The sequence below is a fragment of the Nelumbo nucifera genome, chromosome 1, assembly GCF_055504915.1.
Source record: "Nelumbo nucifera cultivar China Antique chromosome 1, China Antique-T2T, whole genome shotgun sequence".
Classification (NCBI taxonomy): domain Eukaryota; kingdom Viridiplantae; phylum Streptophyta; class Magnoliopsida; order Proteales; family Nelumbonaceae; genus Nelumbo; species Nelumbo nucifera.
In genome coordinates, this window is record NC_142649.1 from 45,017,019 (window position 1) to 45,029,682 (window position 12,664).

The 12,664-nt window shown below is 40.6% G+C and overlaps 1 protein-coding gene across 1 annotated transcript in view; it reads right to left on the reverse strand.

Annotated features, from left to right (window-relative positions):
• LOC104590967 (signal peptide peptidase-like 2) overlaps positions 1-12,664 on the reverse strand; it is a 114,101-nt gene that overhangs the window by 76,292 nt on the left and 25,145 nt on the right. The window contains exon 6 of the mRNA XM_088896603.1: positions 9,396-9,575. Within this exon, the coding sequence (XP_088752729.1) occupies positions 9,396-9,575 (180 nt within the window). The remainder of the gene's footprint in view (positions 1-9,395; positions 9,576-12,664) is intronic.

Here is a 12,664-nt window from a genome sequence, read left to right on the forward strand (position 1 = left end):
TACCAACAGATTGGTTTCTATGACACAAGATTCAAAATTACCTTTCTTGAATTCCAGGTATTGAGGACAGTTCCTCTTCCAGTGGTCGGTCTGTTTGCAAAAGTGACATGCATCAGATGCCCTGTCCTTCTTCTGCTTCTTGGACTTGGTGGCTTTCTTCTGAGGCTTTTTTTTTTGCCTTCCTCTTTTTCTTGCCTGACTTGCTAGCTTCAACAAGTATAGCAATAAGCTCATCCTTCTTAATCAATTCCTTGGCCCTCTTCAACATATTGCTGAGTTCTTGAACGCTGACATTCAGCTTATTCATGTTGTAATTCATGATGAACGGATTGAAAGGAGGCAAAGAATTCAGAATGGCATCTATCTGGGTCACATGATCCAGCCCGGATCCAAGAGCCTCAAGCTCATTGTTATAACCCATCATCCAAAGACAATGGTCACGAACTTGCTGGCCCTTGCACATCTGTGTGGTCATGAACTGCTTCAAGACCTTTTGTCGAGTAGAACAATTCTGCTCTTCGTACATTGTCTATAAACAATCCAATATGTCCTTGGCAAGTTCGATCTGATCAAACTGCCTCTATATCGGATTGTCCAGGGGGGCAATGATGTAACACCGGGCCAAGGAATTTTTCTCCTCCCATTCCTGATAGTCCCTCCTACGGGCCTCAGAAGCCCTATCACCCGGACGCTCCGGGGCAAGGTTTTTAGCCACTTTGTCCAACTTCTCAGAAGTCAGGACCAGCATAAGGTTTCAGTACCAGTCAGCATAGTTTGGGCCCTTAAGTTTGTTGTCATCCAACGGTTTTGCAAATTGTCCGTTTGCCATTTCTGATAAAAAGCAAACATTAGTCCACAACCTAATTTGATTCATGTTAATCACATAGATATGGCCTTTAATCTATGTTCCATTCCCATTTATTCATCTATGAGATTTCCTTCCTATCTCAGTGACAGAGACAGCGACTTATGTCTCTGGAAATGTGGGAAATCACATAGGGTGCATGGAGCCAACTGTTTTAGCTGCATAACCCCACCACCTTTCTGTGAAGGATCATATCCACTCATCATATGAGCTTTCCCTTTGGCCTCTGTCAAACAAGGTTCATTGCCATTTTAGGTTAAACCTTTCTGTCCAGTGAGTGCTCACCCATCATATTCGTGAACGCCAAGGTACCGTGAGAGAGTCTTCCATTTTCTGGTAAGCCCCTCCCACATCGGTCTATGACACCCCTATCATCTTATGAAACATTCCAACAGATCCAGCAGCAAATGGATAGCCCAATTTTATGGTGCGTTTCCTCATTACTGAATGATCCATCTTCATGCTAATGATGGAAGGCCTTTAGAGAGTTCATCATATGAATCTCCCTATCACATGCACTCATATTTCAGGAGGGAACAAAGTTACGCCCTAGTTTAATATAGGTCAAACCAAAGTGGCTCCCACTGACTTTCATAAAGCCAAATTTCGGTGGGCCCTAAACGGCTAGGGTTCCGCACGGATCCTCTTCAGGAGGTGTGGAGCCCACCACGAAGGGAGATCATCCAATGATCTTTAGGGACACCATGGCAATGATGTGCATTCAGCCATGGTGTGCGCAAGAGCCATTGTCGAATCAGCATGGGCCAAGTACTTATGTCCCATGAACGTTGCACATCACACATCCATAAATCACATGCAGGGATAAAATTGATCCAATCAATTAATATCTATAAAGCCCATTATTAAAGCCATTTTAATCCATAATATTACTAATTAATATCATCTAGGTATATGGGCCGAATAGGGTTAAGCAGTTCGGCCCATATGGCTCATCTGCAATTAGTGGGCTTTTAGCAGTTTTAACTCTTTAAAACTGGGCCTTACAGGTGTGGGCCGAATTAAATCTCATAATTAAATATCAATCCCTTGGCCCAAAAAGTGGGAATTAGGGCTGACATCAACCTCCATCGAACCACAGATTCGGTCCAACCAATTTGGTCCAATCCGGTTCGAATGGGTCTAGGGTTTGATTTTTAATTCAAGAAATAATTCAAGAAAACGATCTGAAATTAATTACTGATCAAAGACAATCAGAAATCAGTAACAGGGATGTTCGCACATCTCAAAGCTGCAAAACAAATGTTAGATCACAGTTTGCAGTTTCATAAACTGCAAATCGCAGATAGCGATTTTCCCATCTGCGAAATCTTCTTCTCCAGCGCATGCAGCTTCGATCTTGAAAAAAATAAAATAGAAAAACCCTAATTATCTATTAATATTCATCAGATCGAATACCTATACATTCAATCTAAAATTTAAAAAAAAAAAAATTAATTACAGACCAGAATGAATAGAACTGCGAAATCGCAGATTTCCTGCGCCATTAAAGATTTCGATCTCCTTTGTACGAACAGCCCATAAATCAAGAAAATCATAAAGAACAAATCTAAATAAAAATCCAGATTTATAAAAATTAATTTCATATCATTCGCACTTTAACTGGGAACCGATTTCCCAGAAAAACCCTAATCTGCGCAACTCGGGTAGAACGCCTTCTGCCCATTTGCGCAGGTTCAGATCTGATTTATTTCGGTTCAAGATTTGAACCATGGCTTTGATACCATAGAAGGGATGAGAGATCCATCATATGGATGGCCGAACACTGCAGGTAGGTTGGGCGAAATTTCAAAAATTTCTCTCCCCCATCTGGAAATCACATTCCCTGTTTTAGAAAATCAGCATTTTCAAGGATCAATCTTGAGAAGAACCGAACCAGATCTAAAACCAAGAGGTAGGAGAGGGATATACCTGATACGAAGAAACAGTATCCTCCAATGAAGGTGTTCACGCCCAAAGAAGTCTCCAAAGACTGCTCCCACTGAAGATGACACAGTGTAGGATGGAGCAGAATCAACAATGTTCTTCCCAAGAACCGAATCCTTCAGCAAGAATTCGATGGAGGCTGTGAGCACGACTTCAGATCAGCCTTTCTCCAAAGATGATATCAAGAACTATTCTTGATCGCTCCTACAAAACTGAAGATCGAACTGGCATTAGGTGGCAACTGGAGAACGCAGGGAGAAGATGGCGCAGTCACACTGTTGTTGTCTTCTCTCTGTGTGATCTAAGATCTGATGTCTGGGAGATGAGATGTTTTTGGATGAACTGAATGGTTCGCCCCCTCCTCCTTTTATAGACTCCAGTTGGGCTTCTTTGTATGGCGTGGGACCCAAACATTGATCTACACATCACCCACATGGGTTCAGCCCAGCCTCTGTTACAAGGCCTGGCCGAATACACTGTTATGGACAGTGAACCCCCTGAGCCCATCACATGGGCTCTTAATGGGCACAACACTTACACTAAGTGGTCCCTGGGCCAAGCCACCTTATAAAAACCCAGGGACTGTGGGCAGATGCAAGATTAGCCCATCAGGTATTACCCTCAATGGTCTTACACTTAACCTCTCAGCCCATAATGATCAAACACTGCCCGACAAGAGAGAACCTCTCCCTTGACAGCAAGGAACAGTGCTGCACTCTCTATTCACATGGATCCCGGGAATTAAAACATTTTGCAAACATTTTGAAACCATAATATATACATATATTTATATTCGTATATAAATATATTTTGCAAAACAAATTTCAACGATTGAAATCGGCTGCCGGAAATCTTGGTTTCCATCAGAGAGAGTGCATCCCCGATCATTACCTTTGTCCGACAAAGGGGCTGATCCTGTCACTATGATCACCCACTCAGATGAATTCTCAGACTGTCCCAACATACCCAGGTTTTGACCCCCTCTAAGGATTTCACTGATTGGCATATCAAAGACAACCCAATCCGACACCTAGTGCAATATCATAATCGAGTCTAGGGGTCAGGTTTAACTTTCCAGTTTTGCCCATCAATCTCCAAGGTCCAGGGCAATACTGGAAATCTGGTCCGGTTCAGGGTTTCAAGTAAATCTACACTGCATGTGCCTCGAGTCTCACCCTGGCGGCTGAGACAAGCCACCCCAACCAACTTGGCAGACACACCAGTGTTAGCCTTGGCAGGATAAATCTCCCCAAACTTATCCAACGGCTGTGAACATTCTAAACTAACACGAGTCTCATATGTGTCCAGTTTAAGGGTATTACACAGAAACACACCACAAGAAAATGAATCAAATATGTACTTTATTCATTTACAATAAATGTCATAATGTACATCATTCTGATTGAAGCTAAGGGCATACACCGTCTAACATATAGTTGATGATGCTTAAAATCAAAGTTCCTTTGAGCATTCACTATTTGTCCATCAACAATCTCAGGACATCAATACTCTTGTGTTATATGTCAATGATATTTTGGTGAGTGGTGATGATAGACTTGGACCCATTAACCTACTTTTAGGTCTTGAGGTCTGCCATATTGATCATGGATATTTTGTTAACTAACAGAAGTATGCATTTAATCTTGTTAAACTGGCCAATGTCACATAACCAATATCACAAATGATAAGCAGGTAGAGACACCTATGGAGTTGAACATAAAGTTGTATAAGTCCGAGGGTACTTTGCTTCTGTAGTGAGAATGGGTTGAGTGGGCCTTAGTAGTTTTATTTCTTTTAAGCAATGTTTTAAGTTTATGTTCTTTTAGTTATGGACCTTCTTTTGTTTATTTTATTAGTTCTTTAGTCCTAGCCGCCCTATTAAGGACATCTAAGGAATTGTACTCAGATTTACATTAAGATATAAAAGATATCTTGAGGGGATTAGAGAGGAGATCGAACTTCTCTTCTCTCTTCCTTCCTCTTCTTCTTCCACAAGCTTTGTTGAAATCTTTCATTCTTCTTTCTCCTTTTTTTCTTTTTTCTTTTTATTTTCTGATTTACTGCAGTTGTGTTTCACAACTTGGTATCAGAGCAGGTTCTCACCTTCAACCTTTTCTTCCCTTTCTTAGACCATAAACAGTGTGTATGGAGAACTAATCGGCTGATTAATTACCAGCTTATGTAGCCCAGTTAAGAGGGTTTTTGGAGAGGTTTTGTGGAGTTTTTCATCCTTAGTTGAAACCTAAGGCAAGTTCTTGGAGCTTTTTCCCATAAACCCTAGAAAACCAGAGAATTCTTGTTATAGGTCCTAGAGACACTTTGAAGCAAGTGCTTGGGGATCAAAGGGGAGTTCTTTGATTTCTATTAAGGGTAGTTTGGGTTGGACAAAGTTTTGGAACCTCTAGTAGCAGCAATTGATCTTTCTTTCCTTCTCCCATCTGGTTAGGTCTTTGCTTGAAACAACAAATCTAGCCTAGTAAAACCTTATTTTGATTTTTGTTTGCATCCGTTCACTCAATGGAGCAAACTGGAGGAGAAGCAAAATATCCCACAAATTCCGGGTTTGGACATGGGGGCCCGATGGAGACTCTACTAGGGGCAGTGAGCACTGTGAAATTGGATGGAACCAATTATTTAGCCTACTCTCAATCAATTAAAATACGTGTGTGTAGTAGAGGGAAATGGGGGTACATTACTAGATGACCCTACCTATAAAAGGTGGGTGCAAAAAAACTACAAAGTAGTGGGTTGGTTAGTGAATTCTATGCAGCCACACATTAGTCAACACTACTTGTGGATGGAAATTGCAAAAGAAGTGTGGGGTAATATCATGGAGACATATTCCCAAAAACTAAATGTTGCTCGGGTCTACAAATTGAAGAATGATGTGAATAATCTAAGATAGGGGGAGAAGCCCTTAGTCATATACTTCTCCATGCTGAATCCCTTTGGCAGGAGATTGATTTGATGGAGAATGTTGTTTGGGGTTGTAAAAAGGATGCAAAACACATAGGAAGTTGGTGGACAGAAACCAGGTCTCTGAGTTCCTCACCGAACTCAACCTGGAGTATGATATTTTGAGGTAGAATGTTTTGGTAAAGGATGAGGTGACTTTGTCTTAGGCTTATGCTATGGTGAGTAGTGAGGAGAGCAGATAACAGGTTTAGTCGGTAGAGCCGTAGGATTATCACTATGCTAATGCCGGGATGAAGTTGCTCAACACTGGGAAGAAAGATATAATCTGTGAATATTGTAAGAAGCTAAACACACTAAAGACAGCTGTTGGAAGCTGCACCCAGAGCTTATTCCTTCCAACCTCAAGAAAGAAAACTGTGGGAAAAGGTGAAATGAAAATATAGCCACCTTAGAGAATGAACAGGGACAGAGTGGTGAGAAGTTAGTGGGAGAGCAACTTGCAGCCACTAGGGCTGACTTTGAGAAGTATGGCCGAATAATTAGTCACTTGTAGTCCACTACTACATCTACCTCATTAGAGACTATTCCTTCCTCTACATATGCACACTCAGGTATTTGCTCAACTGCAAATCATGTTTCTATCTCAAGTACTCATAAAACCCCTTGGATAATTGATTTCGATGATTCCGATCACATGACTAGTGTTTCACACTTGTTCAACTCTTATCAACTCCTTTTTGGCCAAGACAAAATATCCCTTTTTTTATGAATGAGAGACAAAATATCCCTTGTTGATGGCTCTCTTGCCTCTAGCACAGGGAAGGGAAACATCAAGACATCATAGCCCCTGGCCCTATCATTTGTCCTTCACATTCCTAAACTTAATACCAATTTGCTTTCGGTTAGTAATTTAACTAAACCCTTGAATTGCAGTTTGACCTTTTATCCTTCATATTGTGTTTTATAGGATATGAAATCTCAAAAAGTGATTGGGAGTGGCCATGAGGCGAATGGGATATATTTGTTAGACATGCCTGAGCAGAGCCAAGTACAACCTCAGAGAACTGCTTTTGTTTCCAAGTCCACAAGTCATGTTATGTTATTGATGTAGGAATACCTGGCCGACCTGAGGATCTTGACACGTGGTGTCGGCCGGATGTATCCAGGCCGCTCATCACCAACCACTGCCAACCGCCCCCACCTGCTCCTCCTCTAAGGCAACTCCAACTATAAAAAGGGGCTCCCACATTAAGGTAAACACTCTCTGGAACTTAAGCTCTAAGTCTCCTCCCTTGCTTGGACTAACCCCTCGCAGCCTTCTGCTAACTTGACTGTCGGAGCCTTTGCCCCTGGGATAACTCCCAGGGCCTCTGATATCTTCTTTCTCTCAGCAGGTTGGACCCATTGGCCTCCAATGCTAGAAATTACGTTGTTGCCCTCGGCTCCAAATTCGACAGCAACAGTTATTATTGTTTGGTCATTTATCTTTTTCTTCATTGAGTCAATTGTTTCCAGAATTATTTAAAGGAATAAGTCTATCAAGTTTACATTGTGAGTCTTGTGAGTTCTCAAAGCATTATAAGAATGCTTATCCTACAAGCAATAAAAGATTGACTATTGCTTTTACTTTTTTTTATCAGCAAAAAGACTTTTATTAATAACAGAGAAGTATTGAATTACAATAGATATAGGTTGCAGTAATGCTTTAACCCAATCTATAACCCTGTCTACAGACACATACAAAACAGTTATATTTCAGCCCCGTACAAGGTAGGTCTATTTGCCCCCTGTTTAGCTAGGGTATCCACCAACCCATTTGCAGTCCTTCTAACCCAAGCAAACTAAGAGTTAAACCCCCTTGCAATTGTGTCAATTTCTCTGTAGATAAATTTGAGCTTCCAAGCTGCTGATGTGATGTGTTTAGCCCAAGAGATGACCAGTAGTAGTGAGTCTCCTATTTCTAATTCTATTGTTCCAATCTACTCAGCCATCTTTAAGCCTTGAAGTAGAGACAGAGATTCAGCCTGTATTGAGTCACCAATACCTATTGGTCCTGAGAAGAGTGCCACAACTTCACCTAGATGATTTCTTATCACGCCCCTTATGCCTACCCTTCCCGGGTTACCAAGGGAACTCCCATCAACGTTTCGTTTTAATTTGTTCACTGCAAGTGGCTTCCATTCCACTCTCACATTTTCTTTGGGTACATCTGTTTGTGCTACTTCAGTACAGTTTCTTAGAATGTCACTCATGGAGAAACGACTATTCCTTTTAATATTGTGCACTTTGATGTGTGGAGGCCTTGCCATTTACCTTGTATGGGTGGCTATAGATATTCCATCCTATTTATTGATGATTTTTCACGACATACCTAGATCTACCTTATGCACTCTTCATACAGAAACACCTAAATTTGTGCAATAATTCCACGAGCATATCCTCACTCAGTTTGATACCCGCATCAAAATATTCCGATCAGACAATGCTAAGGAATATTTTGAGGACTTTACCTCCTATCTTGAAAAATTTGGGGTTGTTCATCAGAGTTCTTATGCCCGTACTCCACAAAAAAATGTAGTGAAGAGGAAAAAGACATATCTTATTAACCATATGCCTTTTTGAGTCTTGGGGTTGAAGTCTCCTTTTGGTGTCCTTTTTCCTAGTGTTGATATCTTCTCCATTCCTCTGTGTGTAATTGGTTGTACGTGCTATGTCCACATTCCCATTTCCAAGAGACATAAGTTTGAACCCAAGGATCGGAATTGTATCTTCCTTAGTTATGCCTCCACACAGAAAGGATATTGTTGTTTTGATCCCATTAGTGGCTCCCAATTTGTTTCCATGGATGTCATCTATGCAGAATCAATTCCCTTTTATAATCATCCTTTGAAGGGGGAGAGTCCTCATAAACTATTTTCTTCATCCCTTCCTTTGCCAGCTCCAGTTGAGTCTTGTGTTGAGCCTTCCACAGTTACTCCCATTCCCATGGAGGGTTCTTCTCCTTCCAAATTTCCTATTCTTGTTCCTCCTCCTCCTACTAGCCCTCCTATTTTTACCACTCATCCTATTCTCTAGAGGTGGTACGCAAAGACTAAGGTAGACACAGGTTGTTCCCACATCTCTAGTTGAGTCTAAGGCACTCCCAATCACTAAAGAGATGACAGGTCCGACATCCCTATCACCAGCACCCCCATTTCCAAACCTTGACCTTCCCATTGTTGTGAGAAAAGGTAAGTGGAAATGTACAACACATTGCATTTCCAAACATCTTTTATAGCTTATTGTCCCCATCCTACTATTCCTTTCTAGTCTCCATTTCCTCACAAAGCCTTAGCCAATCCATCCCATGTACTTGTTTTAAAGATAATTAGAACAACTTTTTAGTAGAAAATGAATACATATTTCATCTTTTTTCACTTTCAATTGACATAACATGTGAATGCTAAAGATATAAGAGCAACAATGAAATGGAATATGCAATAAAGCAAATTCATCTCTTATTTTTTCTATTTTGCTTACATGGCATACACTACATCTCATATTAGAAACGAGAAATGCTTTATGGCTCTCATATATGAGATATGCATGAAATACAATTTAGATCACTAATCTCCATATTAAACTACGATTAGGGTGCAATTATAGAAAATTCCAAAAAGGAATTGCATACCTGAATACCTCCGATGCAAAAGAGTACAATCAAAAGCCACACAAACCATGATGACATGAAAAAGTAGAGCACCAAAAGAAATGTGGATGCCACAATAACAAAAAATATAGCACCCTTTGCACTAATGTCTACAATTTCCTTCTCAGAATCATCTCTGGTTGTCCTAGAATTGGAAGATTCCTAGCCAAAGAAAGAAAGGAAATTTAATCACAAAGTGCACCTATTTTATAAAATTCAAAGAATACAAGAATCAAATAGTTTTGGGCAAAAGACAATTCCTTTATTATATCTGCACATATAAAGAATGAAGAACCACAAGCTTTATGCAGCAGATTTCAAATTTCAAAACTACTTCAACTGCAAAACATATATTAAGGATCCATAATGCCCACAAATTATTCAAAGGGTATCATTTTATTTTTTCCCGTTATTTGGAAGATGTTTACAGGAGCCTTCTGACTGTAATTATCTATCCAGCACTAATTGATAATGGATGCTTCTGAGTATTTTAAAATTTGTGGCGTTCTAAAATATGCCTACCTCCTTTGACAGTTCAATGTTATATCACTCACCTAATCTTTTTTCTCAAAAATCCACTACTTGTAGAAGAAGAGAAAAGTAGGTATCATTTAAGCACATATCTCTCTTTAGTTGGAGTAGTCGATCAAGACTACAATCAGTCTTGAATCCAAAAGTAAAAAAGAGTTTCAGATGGAGAAAAGAAGAAGAAAAGGAGAAAAGAAGGAGAAGCAAAAGTACACAAGGGTTTTAGAAAGGAGAGAGAGGGACAGATTGATGAATCTGCTGCCCCACTCTTAATATTTATATGCTTACTAATTGTAGAAAAAGGCAGAATTGCCCTTAATGCTTACATGGCAAATAAACTAATAATAAGCTGAAATAACAAGCTGTCTGAAATAACTACCAACTAACACTGACATAACTAACAAAGAATACATGTTGTGCTGTCATACGAACATAGTGGGGACCACAGCCATGGGGCCCACATCAGTGTTCTCTACACTCTCCCTCAAGTTGGGAATAGTATTTGTCATTCCCAACTTGCATAGGTATGCCTCTAACTTCTTCCTTGGAACAGCCTTGGTGAGAAGATCTAGCAACTTCAATGCCCAAAAAATACCGAAGATCTCCCAAATCCTTGATCTCAAATTTAGAGTTAAGAAATCTTTTGATTACTAACCTCTTGAGTGTCATTACCCGTGACCACAATATCATCAACTAAACTATCAAAAAGGTCACCAAAGAGCCATTTCTCTTCAAGAACAGGGTATGATCAGATTGAATTTGTGTATAACCCCAAAGGAGACAAGAGCAGCCCTTAACCTCTCAAACCAAGCCTGAGGAGATTGTTTGAGACCATACATAGATTTCTGCAGTTTACACACCTTGCCTTGCATTTCCTTCCCATACACCCCTGGAGGCAAAGACATATAGACCTCTTCATGTAGGTCTCCATTCAAGAAGGCATTTTTAACATCAAACTGGTGTAGGGGCCAATTAAAAGTAGTGGCTAGAGTAACAAAACCCGTACTTAGGTCATCTTAGCTACAGGAGCAAATATCTCAAGATAATCAATACCATACATCTGAGTGTAGCCTTTAGCAACCAGCCTAACCTTAAACCTCTCAATAGATCCATCAGAGTGATATTTAATGATAAACACCCATTTGCAACCCACTGGTTCCTTCCCTTCAAGCAAGTCAACAATATCCCAAGTATGGGTCTTATGCAAAGCATCCAGTTCAGCCATCATAGCATCCATCCATTCAGGTTTAGATAACGCTTCCAATACAGACCTGGGTATCACACGAGAAGAAACAGAAGCAAGAAAATAGTAGTAGGAAGGAGAGAGAAGGCTGTAAAACAGGTGTTTGGAGATACAATGGGTTGTACACTTCCGCTTGCCCTTGCGGAGAGCAATAGGAAGGTCAAGGTCTGGGAAAGATGTAGATGGGTCAGAGGAAGACTGACCTTTTACCTCAGTAATGATGGGAGGAGCAAGAGGCTCTTCTGTAGGAATGGAAACAACTTGCCCATGTCTGAATCTGTGCCTTTGGTACCACCTTTGGAGAACAGGATGAGGAGGAATTACCGGAGAATGAGGTGGAGGAAGAGGAGGAGCAGGAATATCGGAGGTAGGTCCAGTGGGAGAAGTGGACACCTCATGTGAGGACTCAAGAGGAATGGGAAGAAGAACAGCTGGAGACATAGCAAAGGGTTCTTCAGATTTCTCCCCCTTAGGAGAAATACTACAGAAAGGTGTCAACTCAGCAAATGTGACATCCCGAGATACAAAGCGGGTGCCACTAACTAAATCAAAACAGCAATATCCCTTCTGTGTGGAGGCATATCCCAGAAAAACACATTTACGAGCCTTAGGTTCAAATTTGTGCCTTTGATGGCTGTGAACATGCACATAGCAAGTGCACCCAAAAGCACGGAGAGGAAGAGAAAAAAGATCCTCATCCGGGAAGAGAAGGCTAAAGGGGGTTTTGAAGTTAAGAACCCAGGAGGGCATACAGTTGATAAAAAAATGTAGCAGTAAGAACAGCATCTCCCCAAAATTTTATAGGAACATGGGATGCAAACAGGAGGGATCTGGCAACTTCAACCACACGTCGGTTCTTCCTTTCCGCCACTCCATTCTGTTGTGGAGTGTAGGAACAAGAATTTTGATGAATAACCCCAAAAGTTTCAAGATAGGCGGAGAGGGTTTTCTCAAAATACTCCTTAGCATTATCCGAATGGAATATTGTGATCCGAGTGTTAAATTGGGTAAGGATGAGTTCATGAAATTTTTGCACAATAGTTGGCACTTCATCCTTGGATTTCATGAGATAAATCCAAGTGTAACGAGAGTAGTCATCAATAAAAAGGATAAAGTACCTATAACCCCCCATAGTTGGCAAATGATATGGCCCCCACACATCAGAGTGAACAATATGAAAAGGAGAAAGAGATCTTTTATTGCTTACTGAATAAGAATGTCTACAATGCTTTGCCAGTTCACACGACTCACAATGAAAACTCGATAAAGACACTCTCTTAAACATATCTGGAAACAAATGACTCAAAGCAGAAAAAGACAAATGACCAAACTGAAAGTGACATAACAAGACTTTGTCAATAGACTCTAACAAGACTGACTTTAAGGCAACTCCATGAGGTGGTCCAAAAGCTCTATCCGGTGTGTCCAGCAAGTATATTCCGTTCGTCTCATAGCCACTCCCAATCATCCTCTGAGATTG